Here is a 13,432-nt window from a genome sequence, read left to right as displayed (position 1 = left end):
CGCGTCGCTTGTGGATGTTCACGGTCAGGGACAAGTCGCTTCCTTGTCCTCTTCAGCAAAAACAACAACAAGAGAGAAGGATGCAGCAGGCGACACAACGGGTTACTCCATGGAGCTCTTTACACATACCGTCCCTGGCTTAGAAAGTGAAACACTTAACAGGCCATGCCCATTACAAGTAGATTCTGACATGGAGTGCACTGATGCACAGCCACAGCCAGAGTACTATGCTGCTCCTTTGACTCAGACCACAACATTGCCCTCTCAGGGTACTGATCCACAATCAGACCCTGATGAGACTATGTTGCCCCGCCACGAACGCTATACCACCGACCGACACGGTGACACAGACGAAGTTGCACACGAGCTCGAAGAGGAGGTAATAGATGACCCAGTTGTTGACCCCGATTGGCAGCCATTGGGGGAACAGGGTGCAGGCGGCAGTAGTTCAGAAGCGGAGGTGGAGGAGGGGCCGCAGCAGGCATCAACATCGCAACAGGTTCCATCTGCCGGTCCCGTATCTGGGCCAAAACGCGTGTCAAAGCCAAAACCTGTTGGAGGACAGCGTGGCCATCCGGTTAAAGCTCAGTCTGCAATCCCTGAAAAGGGATCCGATGCTAGGAAGAGTGCAGTCTGGCATTTTTTTAAACAACATCCAATTGATCAGCGCAAAGTCATCTGTCAAAAATGTTCAACTAGCTTAAGCAGAAGTCAGAATCTGAAATGTCTCAATACTAGTTGCATGCATAGACACTTAACCACCATGCATTTTCAAGCCTGGACTAACTACCAAACGTCCCTTAAGGTTGTAGCACCCTCGGCCAATGAAGCTAGTCAGCAACGCAACATCCCTTCCGTCACTTTAAGGCCACCATTTTCCGCACCACCGGCAGTATCTGTGCAGGTTTCTTTGCCAGCCAAAAGCAGTCAGGGTCAGGGAATCACCAGTTTTGTAGGAGGAAATATTGCATCTAGGGCACCGGCGGAAACAATACCGTCTCCAACCGTCTCTCAGTCTGCCATGTCCACCGGCACACCCGAAAGTTCCACGATCTCCAGCTCTCCAGTCCAGCTCACCCTACATGAGACTCTGGTTAGAAAAAGGAAGTACTTATCCTCGCATCCGCGTACACAGGGTTTTAACGCCCACATAGCTAGACTAATCTCGTTAGAGATGATGCCCTACCGGTTAGTTGAAAGCAAAGCTTTCAAAGCCCTGATGGAGTACGCTGAACCACGATACGAGCTACCCAGTCGACACTTTTTTTCCAGAAAAGCCATCCCAGCCCTGCACCAGCATGTTAAACAGCGCATCGTCCATGCACTCAGGCAATCTGTGAGTACAAAGGTGCACCTGACTACAGATGCATGGACCAGTAGGCATGGCCAGGGACGTTATGTGTCCATCACGGCACACTGGGTGAATGTGGTGGATGCAGGGTCCACAGGGGACATCAATTTCGGGACAGTTGTGCCTAGCCCACGGTCTAGGAAACAGTTGGCTGTAGGCGTTCGCACCCCCCTCCTCCTCGTCCTCCTGCAGAAGCGACAGCTCTTCCACAGACCGCAGTCGGCCAACCACTCCATCGGCAGATGACACTGTTGCACACCAGTTGTCCCATTATGGGCCAGCTACTGGCAAGCGTCAGCAGGCTGTATTGGCTATGAAGTGTTTGGGCAACAACAGACACACCGCAGAAGTTCTGTACGAGTTCTTGCAACAAGAAACGCAGTCGTGGCTGGGCACAGTAGATCTTGAGGCAGGCAAGGTAGTGAGTGATAACGGAAGGAATTTCATGGCTGCCATCTCCCTTTCCCAACTGAAACACATTCCTTGCCTGACTCACACCTTAAACCTGGTGGTGCAGTGCTTATTGAAAACTTATCCTGGGTTCTCCGACCTGCTCCTCAAAGTGCGTGGACTTTGCTCACATATCCGACGTTCGCCTGTACACTCCAGCCGTATGCAGACCTATCAGCGGTCTTTGAACCTTCCCCAGCATCGCCTAATCATAGACGTTGCAACAAGGTGGAACTCAACACTGCACATGCTTCAGAGACTGTGCCAACAGAGGCGGGCTGTTATGTTTTTGTGGGAGGATACACATACACGGGCAGGCAGTAGGATGGCAGACATGGAGTTGTCTGGTGTGCAGTGGTCGAAGATACAAGACATGTGTCAAGTCCTTCAGTGTTTTGAGGAATGCACACGGCTGGTTAGTGCAGACAACGCCATAATAAGCATGAGCATCCCCCTAATGTGTCTGCTGATGCAAAGTTTGACGCACATAAAGGATCAGGCGTCTGCACCAGAGGAAGAGGAAAGCCTTGATGACAGTCAGCCATTGTCTGGTCAGGGCAGTGTACAGGACGAGGTAGCGGGCGAAGAGGAGGTGGAGGACGAGGAGGATGATGGGGATGAGTTTATTTTTAATGAGGAAGCTTTCCCGGGGGCACTGGAAATTGGTTGCGTGGCAAGGCCGGGTTCTGGTTTTTTGAGGGAAACAAGGGACGTAGATTTGCCTGAAACTGCCCCTCAACCAATCACAACCGGAGATTTGTCAACTGGAACTTTGGCCCACATGGCGGATTATGCCTTACGTATCCTAAAAAGGGACACACGCATTACGAAAATGATGAACGATGACGATTACTGGTTGGCCTGCCTCCTTGATCCACGCTATAAAGGCAAATTGCAAAATATTATGCCACATGAGAACTTGGAACTAATATTAGCAACCAAACAATCAACTCTTGTTGACCGTTTGCTTCAGGCATTCCCAGCACACAGCGCACGTGATCGTTCTCACACGAGCTCCAGGGGCCAGCAGACTAGGAGTGTTAGGGGTGCACACATCAGAAGTGGCGTTGGACAGAGGGGTTTTCTGACCAGGTTGTGGACTGATTTTGCTATGACCGCAGACAGGACAGGTACTGCTGCATCAATTGAAAGTGACAGGAGACAACATTTGTCCAGTATGGTTACTAACTATTTTTCATCCCTTATCGATGTTCTCCCTCAACCGTCATTCCCATTTGATTACTGGGCATCAAAATTAGACACCTGGCCAGAATTGGCAGAATATGCATTGCAGGAGCTTGCTTGCCCGGCAGCTAGTGTCCTATCAGAAAGAGTAGTCAGTGCTGCAGGTTCAATATTAACCGAAAAAAGGACTCGTCTGGCTACCCAAAATGTTGATGATCTAACATTCATTAAAATGAACCACAACTGGATTTCGAAATCTTTTGCCCCACCTTGCCCGGCCGACACCTAGCTTTCCTATGAAAAGCTCTTGCCTGTAGACTACTGTGAATTACTTTTCTAATGTCTAATTTGCTGCAGCTGATTGTCCAGCATACGACATGTTTACACCTCCCTAAATGGCCAAACTCCCCACATGGGGCCGTGGTATCGCGACTTGGCGCAAGCACCCGTGAGACTGCTGTTTGTCTGAAGAGGTGGGTGTGCTCGCTTTTGGTCGACGGCATTGCTACTGGGTCCCTCATAGTACAATAAAGTGTCTCTGGCGGTGGTGGTGCGCACCCAACGTCAGACACACTGTTGTAACATGAGGGGCCCTGGGCCTGTACCGCCGGCCACAAAAGAGTTCACCCACCCCCAGGTCAAACATTGCTCTACCACTTCCACAGTTATCTCTCACACTTCCACCAATGTTTAGTCTATGCGCTGACATCCTTCCATACCTGCCACTGACAATACCATTGTGTTGACATGTATGATGGTACTTAACATAGTCAGGGGCAGTGTCCTCTATTTACCACAGTAAATACTTTGCGCTAAATTAGTAGGTCTGAAACAACGCAGAGGATCCCACCCCTGAACCTAATGATTGCACCCTTTAGTGTTTTTGTTTTGTTTTAATGCGAGACATTCACATTTATTTGTTGTTTTGGACTACTAACTGGCAGACACTCATTACAATCGGCCTCCGTTGACCAGACCACTGCTGCCCGTGTACCCCTGGAACCAATTATAAAGTGCCAACAGCCAGCCCATTTTATTATGTTAGGCCTTGGAAGCCTGTCTGCGGTCCCTCCTTCCACTAGGCCTCCACTGACCTGACCACTGCTGCCCGTGTACCCCTGGAACCAATTATAAAGTGCCTACAGCCAGCCCATATTATTATGTTAGGCCTTCGAAGCCTGTCTGCGGTCCCTCCTTCCACTAGGCCTCCAATGACCAGACCACTGCTGCCCGTGTACCCCTGGAACCAATTATAAAGTGCCTACAGCCAGCCCATTTTATTATGTTAGGCCTTGGAAGCCTGTCTGCGGTCCCTCCTTCCACTAGGCCTCCAATGACCAGACCACTGCTGCCCGTGTACCCCTGGAACCAATTATAAAGTGCCTACAGCCAGCCCATTTTATTATGTTAGGCCTTCGAAGCCTGTCTGCGGTCCCTCCTTCCACTAGGCCTCCAATGACCAGACCACTGCTGCCCGTGTACCCCTGGAACCAATTATAAAGTGCCTACAGCCAGCCCATTTTATTATGTTAGGCCTTCGAAGCCTGTCTGCGGTCCCTCCTTCCACTAGGCCTCCAATGACCAGACCACTGCTGCCTGTGTCCCCCTGGAACCAATTATAAAGTGCCTACAGCCAGCCCATTTTATTATGTTAGGCCTTGGAAGCCTGTCTGCGGTCCCTCCTTCCACTAGGCCTCCACTGACCTGACCACTGCTGCCCGTGTACCCCTGGAACCAATTATAAAGTGCCTACAGCCAGCCCATTTTATTATGTTAGGCCTTCGAAGCCTGTCTGCGGTCCCTCCTTCCACTAGGCCTCCAATGACCAGACCACTGCTGCCCGTGTACCCCTGGAACCAATTATAAAGTGCCTACAGCCAGCCCATTTTATTATGTTAGGCCTTCGAAGCCTGTCTGCGGTCCCTCCTTCCACTAGGCCTCCAATGACCAGACCACTGCTGCCCGTGTACCCCTGGAACCAATTATAAAGTGCCTACAGCCAGCCCATTTTATTATGTTAGGCCTTGGAAGCCTGTCTGCGGTCCCTCCTTCCACTAGGCCTCCACTGACCTGACCACTGCTGCCCGTGTACCCCTGGAACCTATTTTACAGTGCATAGAGCCTATTTTTTTATTTTATTTAATATTAATAAAGCCATGATGGACTACGCTGTACCACGCTATGAGCTACCCAGTTGACAATTCTTTTGCGAGAAAAGCCATCCCACCCCTCCACCAGCATGTTAAAGACCACATTGTCCTTTCATTCTGTCAATCTGTGAGTCCAAAGGTACACCTGACAACAGACACATGGAGCGGTAGGCATGGCCACGGAAGGTTACGTGTCCTTTGTGGCGCAATGGGTTAATGTATTGGATGCATGGTCCACACAGGGGACAGCCTGGTAAGTCTGTCTGCAGTCCCTAATTCAAGTTGTCCTCAAATGAATAAATCTGAGCTTCCACCTTCTGGCTCTCATTAAGTGCTGTTTTTTAAAAGATTGTTGGTTCCGGCCTACTAACGGTGTCTGCCCCTGCCTGGTGTTGTCCTCAACTGAATAAATCTGAGCTTCTACCTTCTGGCTCTCATTAAGCGCTGTTTTTTAAAAGATTGGTGGTTCCGGCCTACTAACGGTGTCTGCCCCTGCCTGGTGTTGTCCTCAACTGAATAAAGCTGAGCTTCTACCTTCTGGCTCTCATTAAGTGCTGTTTTTTAAAAAATTGGTGGTTCCGGCCTACTAACGGTGTCTGCCCCTCCCTGGTGTTGTCCTCAACTGAATAAAGCTGAGCTTCTACCTTCTGGCTTTTGGCCTACAGTAGCAAATATTAAACTGCATTTGGCCTATTAGTGTGTTTGGGCCCTTAAAACAGTGTCTGCTGCTCCTGGGTTTGCTACTCCACTCAACAAAGCAATGCCGCCTGTTTAGTCCTGTTACCAATTTTTAACTGCATTTAGCCTACTTTATTCTTTGGCCCTATATCTGTTTCCTCCTCATCCTGCCCATTCCCCAGCCACTGCTAGATGAGTCTGCTGGTACATTGACCTAGACCACTACATTCCCCTTGCACTCTACACAGCCAGAATCTGACCCTGCTGAAAGTAAGGTTCCCCTTCCCGCATGTTATACCACCTTACACAGGGACAGAGAGGAAGGTGCAGATGAAAGTGCAGGTTCCTTCATCAGGTGGGGGGGCATACTCGTTGGCGACGTCACTGGCACAGGGCCCCTCAGAGTACGCAAAAGTGTCGCTGCTGGTGGGAGGCGCCCCCGCCGTGCAAACACACCGCTGTACTTTGAGGGGCCCTGTGCCAGTGCCAATGCCAACGAGGGGGCCTCCCTGCTTGCTTAGGATCACAGCACTTGCAAACTTGACATACTTACCTCTCCCTGCTCCACCGCCGTGACGTAGTCCACGTTTCCTGGGCCCACTAAAAGCTTGAACCAGCCCTACCCTCCACAACTTTTGCAAAATGACCCCCAAGTTCCAATGCCCAACTATTATTATAAAGTTAATTAAGATTGACAAGCTTCAGAAACAAGAGTGGATGTTTTTGGCATTAAAATGGGCACTGTAGGTGTTTTCCTGGCCTCCACTCACTGCCGACTATGCTTCCCCATTGACTTGCATTGGGTTTTGTGTTTCGGTCGATCCCCGACTTTTAGCGATAATCGGCCGACTGCACTCGACTCGACTCTGGACAATGTCGGGTTTCACAAAACCCGACTCGACCTTAAAAAAATGAAAGTCGCTCAACCCTAGTTATCAGTAGGAAACCTAATGAAACGCACAGAAAACATAAAAACTCCAAGCAGATCTCGTCCTTAGATTTGATCCCGACCAAAGTAATGACTAATCACTTGATCATTTGCCACTAAAGTCTATAGGGAACGGATCATAGCGGGTGGTCATCTGTTATGTCATCCGTTACCGAATCTGTTTTTTAGCACTGCACATGTCCAGATCAATAGAGGTGGGCAGAGAAACCCCCAGAAAAAAACGAGTCCATTATAAACAGAAAACAATTCTGGATGCAAAGCAGAAATCAAAGTGTGCATCTGTTTTTTACCCAATTTTAATGGATTTAGTTGTGTTTTATTTTTCTTATACTGGATCCCTGAAAGGGAATCCGTCAGCAGGTTTGTGCTATGTAATGTGAGGACTGCATGAGGCACAGAATTCAGCCATATGTCACTTTTTTTTACTGTGTGCTGCTGATTACTTAAAATCAAGGTTTTATCACTAGGAGATAATCCCTGCTGGACTACAGCAGTATGTGAGCCCTGGTCTGACCACGCCCCCTCCGGTGATAAGCAGCTCACTGTCAGTATACATTGTACATTGAGGGCCTGGTGTGGGCAGGGTTAGATTTCTCAGCTCTGATACATTCTACTACATCTCAGATCTCTGTGTCACAACTGCTGCACCCAGTAAACTAAGTGATTTATCATTGGAATCAGGGTCTCTTGCCCTACATTATGCTGCTCTCAGATTAAATAGCAAAAACCTGTTGACAGATTCTCTTTAAAATGGATGTGATCTGGACGTGTGAACAAAAGCCTAACAATGCTAGCCATAAACTTCATGACAAACCTAAATATCTAGCTAGACATCATTCATGTGTATCACCCTAGCTAGAATGAACTAAAAAAAAAAAGCGCATGCAAAGTGTACATAACACATTCTCCAGATGTCTGTTCTGAGATACTTAGAACACATTACAGGACAAATACAGGCTCTAATGGGCGTGTAGTGCTAATATGAATAGGCAGGGACGCACCTATAGGGGTGCAGACGTCACAGTTCCACCTGGAGTATTTAAAGAGTAACAGTTTTTTCTTTTATTTATTTTCAGAAATCAATAGTGCACATGAAAATAGGAAACTTTGTAAGATATTTTAGCAGAGAATGTTGCTTTGTTCTCCCCCCGGATTGATCTTTCATTCTCAATTCTCAGGTAAAATCTGCAAAATCTATATTCAGTGAAGACGAATAGCTCCATTACAGAAATAAGACACAATATCTAGTTCTCTTAATAGTCTATGGAGGGAAGAGTAGAGGCAGACACCGGCATTCTGCTGCAAGTTCTCCTGAAACAAGTTACAGCTCTCCATAGAAGTTCACGAGCACCAACTGTCATCTCCTATCTTAGTAGTGAGAAAATAGGTTTTACAGAAGACACATTTTTCCCCATGAACTCAGAATTTTGAGATTGAATGATCAGTTCAGGGTTCTAATAAGATACACTCCCTGACAGAAGTTATGTCGCTTATCCATGTTATGTAAATAAAAGCTTATAACCTGGCATTAAATTCATCCATTGGTTGTATAAATTATTCTTTTGAAAGCGGAAACCCTTCCAATGTGTTTTAGGTTAAGAAAATAAATTGGCATCAATGCAGAAATATTGACCAGTTAATGGAAACAGAATGGTCAGATTTTGGCAAGACAAAAGTTTTGGCGCCCACAGAAAGTAATGTGATATTCAAACAAATTAACTTAAAATACAAATATATGTTGCATAACATTGGTGAATTTAGTTGTGGTGCTATTAGAGTCATATTTATTATTTTGTGTGACTTCCATGAGCTTGAAGGACTGCATCCATGCGGTTCAACAATGATTCATACAATTTATTAATGAAGACATCAGGAATAGCAGAGAATGCAATCTTACATGCCTCCCAGAGTTCATCTAGATTCTTTTTTTTGTCTTCCAAGCTTCCTCTTTCATCCTACCTCAAACAGGCTCAATGATGTTCATGTCTGGTGACTGGGCTGGCCAGTCCTTGAGCACCTTGATCTTTTTTGCCTGGAGGAAATTTGTTGTAGAGATGGATGTTTGAGATGGAGCACCATCCTGCTGCCGAATTTTACCCCTTTTATGATTTGGAATATAAGAGGTAGCTAATACTTCTTGATATTTTAGGCTATTGCAAATGTTTCGCACCCCCTCCCCATTCTGCATGTAACTCCAGAGCATGATCTTTCCACCACCAAATGTAACTGTTTGCTGGGTGTATTTTGGATCCATATAGGCTCCAGTAGGTCTCCTGCAGTATTTGTGGTGGCTGTGGTGTAATTCTACTGAAGATTCATCAGAGAAATCCACCTTCTGCCACTTTTCCAGTGTCCATCTGTTTAGCAGGCTGTGGGACTTTGCAAATGCCACACGGTTTTTTATTTGCCTGTTGTTTAGTGCTGGCTTCTGCGCACTGATTCAACCATGGAGGCCATTTCTAGACAGAATCCTACGAACTGTTCTAGTTGACACAGGGACTTGAGGTGACCAGGCCTGTTGGAGCTCTGCTGCAGTGGAAGAGGGGTTTGCTTTGGATTTTCTAACCAACAAAAGTTCCTCCTGAGCAGTTGTCTTGCGGGATCTGCCGGACCTGGGCTTGTCAAACACATCTCCAGTCTGTTCAAATCTTTTGTTAATTCTTTGTAGTTGACGCTGAGACACATTAAAGGTGCCAGCCACCTCTCCAGTGGATCTGGTCTTCAGCCTCTTGATAACCCAGGCTTTGGTTACAGGGTGGATTTTTGGCATGTTGTCAGAGCTCAAGTTGCAGTTCAAGTGAAGGTCTGGTGTGCTGGGTTTCTTTTTATACACACACTAATTAACCGATCATTTACTGAGCACAGGGGAGGATGTAAACTAGAATTGGGTGCATTATATGACCAGGCGACAAAACTTTTGTCTTGCCAAAATCTGACCATTCTGTGTTCATTAACTGATCGATATTTCTGCATTGATGCCAATTTATTTTCTTAACCTAAACCACATTTCGGAGGGTTTCAGCTTTCAAAAGAATAATTTATACAACCAATGGATGAATTTAACGTCAGGTTATAAGCTTTCATTTACATAACATGGATAAGCAACATAACTTCTGTCAGGGAGTGTACATTACATAGATATCTTACTCTAATAAGATATATTAGACGGTTTCTTATTTTCACCTCTAGTATTGATTTATGAATAAATTAACCCGACAGTTACTCTTTAACTATTTTGGTGTTAATATTTGACACTATAATTTAAGACAGTCAATGTCAGATACCAGGTAAGATCAATAAAACAATGGACAAACAATAAAACCATGGTAAACATACTGTCTGCATTTATTAAACACTTTCTTTTTTTTTTTAAATCTACTTTAGCTAATTATGTTATTGCCCGGTAATACAGATGTCACATCAAAAAGAAAGAGGAGGACGTTCTCCAACAGATTTCTTTTAGTCTCTGGCCAATTATTCCTTCAGATCTGCTGGTATAGAGAAAATCACGCCTTTTACAACAAATACATTTCCCCCCACCTTGCATACATCTGTTTCAGGATTTATGAGGCTCGTTTTTAGTATTCATGATGGAAGTGATGATGTGTTCATACATTCGGTTTTTAAAAAGTGATGTCGTACTTCAGTGAGTGGCGGCTTTTAGGTTCCTTTTATCCTACATCTTAATCACATTAGATATCCAATATAATATTGCATAGAGGGAATCTATCACCAAGATGTTTCACCTAATCTGAGAGCAGCATAATGTAGAGCCAGAGTCCATGATTCCAGTGATGTGTCACTTACTGGGCTGCTTGCTGCAGTTTTGATAAAAGTAGCTGTTTTATCAGCAGGAAATTATCATTATAATACTATTAAACCTGATGCCATGTAGTTGTCAATCTACATGACATCTGTATAACCCCGTGCCCAGCAATGATTGGCAAATTTCTGCCTATGCACCGTGTACACAAAGTATTCAATCAGTGGTGTGGGCGGGGTTATACAGAGCTCAGCATTAAGAGAACTGCCAGATCTGCAGCAGATAAACTGTGTTTTTTCAAGACTGCAGAAAGCAGCCCAGTAAGTGATACATTGCTGGAATCAAGATCTCTGCCCCTACATCATGCTGCTCCCAGAAGGTGTAGCAGAACCCTAGTGACAGATTCCCTTTAATACATTACTGTAAAGAATGAATACAGAATAAAATGTGTATCCAGTATACAGATTTGCCATTGATTAGAAATGATAATTATTGATCTCAAACTCATCTTTACTTGTGCTATACAGAAATACGAAGTCCAACCGTGAAAATATTCAATCTGACGCAACACTCACTTTCAGAGGAGTCACTGGTGACATAAAATAATGTCACTGTAAAAGATATGACATGCAGTCTATATTAACATTATGAAGCTGCCACCCATGGCTGATCTAGAAGCATCTAACCAGTCCGAGATGCTAGTGGTTTAGTGTCCGGCCTACTGAACTAAGGCTGTTAGTGGTTTAGTTCTCTCATACTGACCGTGGGATGTTCTGCAGCTGACACACATACATCTGTATCAGAGAATGCTCGTCAGTGACGCCACTAGTTACACTTACATTGTCTGGTAACCTGAATGAGTCAAACAGTGGAGTCCATGGTTATGGCACAAGAAAATGTCACAAGTACTATCGTGGATCCAAAGATGATCTTCTACTACCGCATCTTGATAAAATACCCAGACTACAAGCTGAAAATGCAGTAAGAGCCAGATGGTCTCAAAACAGCGAACAAACCGCGCAGCATGCACTAATGTACTGCAGAATAGTTAGCATTCTTAGTTTTGGCACTAGCTGTTTCCAGCCAGCTAACGCTCGGCACGCTCATTGCTATCTAACTAACGCTGCTGGTGATTAAACTAAAGTAAATAATGACAACATTCAATAGCGCTTACGCAGGTGGTAAATTAACTGAAAATGAAGTTAATAACAATAGTGTGGTGATGTGTTGGGGGCGGGATTATGTGTGGTGATGTGGTGGGGGGTGGGATTGTGTGTGCTAATGTGGTGGGGGCAGGATTATGTGTGGTAATGGGGTGGGAGCGGGATTATGTGTGGTGATAAGATGGGTGGGAGGGATTATGTGTGGTGATGTGGTGGGGGGTGGGATTGTGTGTGCTAATGTGGTGGGGGCAGGATTATGTGTGGTAATGGGGTGGGAGCGGGATTATGTGTGGTGATAAGATGGGTGGGAGGGATTATGTGTGGTGGTGGGGGCGGTATTATGTGTGGTGGTGGGGGGCGGTATTATGTGTGGTGATAAGATGGGTGGGCGGGATTATGTGTGGTGGTGGGGGGCGGTATTATATGTGGTGATAAGGTTTGGGGCGGGATTATGTGTGGTAATGTGGTGGGGGGCGGGATTGTGTGGTAATGTGGTGGGGGGCGGGATTGTGTGTGATGTGGGGGGCGGGATTATGTGTGGTGATGTGGGGGGCAGGATTATGTGTGGTGATGTGGTGGGGGGGCGGGATTGTGTGTGGTAATGTGGTGGGGGGCAAAATTATGTGTGGTAATGGGGTGGGGGGGCGGGATTATGTGTGGTAATGGGGTGGGGGGGCGGGATTATGTGTGGTAATGGGGTGGGGGGGCGGGATTATGTGTGGTAATGGGGTGGGGGGGCGGGATTATGTGTGGTAATGGGGTGGGGGGGCGGGATTATGTGTGGTAATGGGGTGGGGGGGCGTTATTATGTGTGGTGATGTGGTGGGGGCGGGATTATGTGTGATGATGTGGGGGGCGGGATTATGTGTGGTGATGTGGGGGGCGGGATTATGTGTGGTGATGTGGTGGGGGGCGAGATTATCTGTGGTAATGTGGTGGGGGGCGGGATTGTGTGGTGGGGGGAGGGATTATGTGTGGTGATGTGGTGGGGGGCGGGATTATGTGTAGTGATGTGGTGGGGGCGGGATTGTGTGTGGTGGGGGGGCGGGATTGTGTGTGGTGATGGGGCGGGATTGTGTGTGGTAATGGGGTGGGGGGGCGGGATTGTGTGTGGTAATGGGGTGGGGGGGCGGGATTGTGTGTGGTGATGTTGGGGCGCGGGATTATGTGTGATGATGTGGGGGGCGGGTTTATGTGTGGTGATGTGGTGGAGGGGTGGGATTGTGTGTGGTAATGTGGTGGGGGGCGGGATTATGTGTAGTGATGTGGTGGGGGGCGGGATTGTGTGTGGTGGGGGGGCGGGATTGTGTGTGGTAATGGGGTGGGGGGGCGGGATTGTGTGTGGTGATGTTGGGGCGCGGGATTATGTGTGATGATGTGGGGCGCGGGATTATGTGTGATGATGTGGGGGGCGGGATTATGTGTGGTGATGTGTTGGGGGCGCGGGATTATGTGTGGTGATGTGGTGGGGGGGCGGGATTATGTGTGGTAATGTGGTGGGGAGCCGGATTATGTGTGATAATGTGGTGGGGGGCCGGATTATGTGTAGTAATGTGGTGTGGGACGGGATTATGTGTGGTGATGTGGTGGGGGGTGGGATTATGTGTGGTGATGTGGGGGGGGGCGGGATTATGTGTGGTGGGATTATGTGGGGGTGGGATTATGTGTGGTGATGGGGTGGCGGGGCGGGATTATGTGTGGTGATGTGGTGCGGGATTATGTGTGGTGATGGGGCAGGATTAT

At 47.1% G+C, this 13,432-nt stretch overlaps 1 protein-coding gene across 19 annotated transcripts in view; it reads right to left on the bottom strand.

Moving 5' to 3' along the window:
• The window catches only part of DTNA (dystrobrevin alpha), a 354,562-nt gene that overhangs the window by 83,282 nt on the left and 257,848 nt on the right, over nucleotides 1-13,432 (bottom strand). For 8 of the 19 annotated variants that reach the window (XM_077270435.1, XM_077270433.1, XM_077270434.1 and 5 more), the window contains exon 12: nucleotides 11,289-11,378. The exons of the other annotated variants lie outside the window; for them this stretch is intronic. In XM_077270435.1, the coding sequence (XP_077126550.1) occupies nucleotides 11,289-11,378 (90 nt within the window). The remainder of the gene's footprint in view (nucleotides 1-11,288; nucleotides 11,379-13,432) is intronic. 19 annotated transcript variants of the gene reach the window in all.

Source organism: Ranitomeya variabilis, chromosome 6 (genome assembly GCF_051348905.1).
Source record: "Ranitomeya variabilis isolate aRanVar5 chromosome 6, aRanVar5.hap1, whole genome shotgun sequence".
NCBI lineage: Eukaryota > Metazoa > Chordata > Amphibia > Anura > Dendrobatidae > Ranitomeya > Ranitomeya variabilis.
Note: the sequence above shows the minus strand (reverse complement) of the source record. Positions and strands in the feature narration are given on the sequence as shown.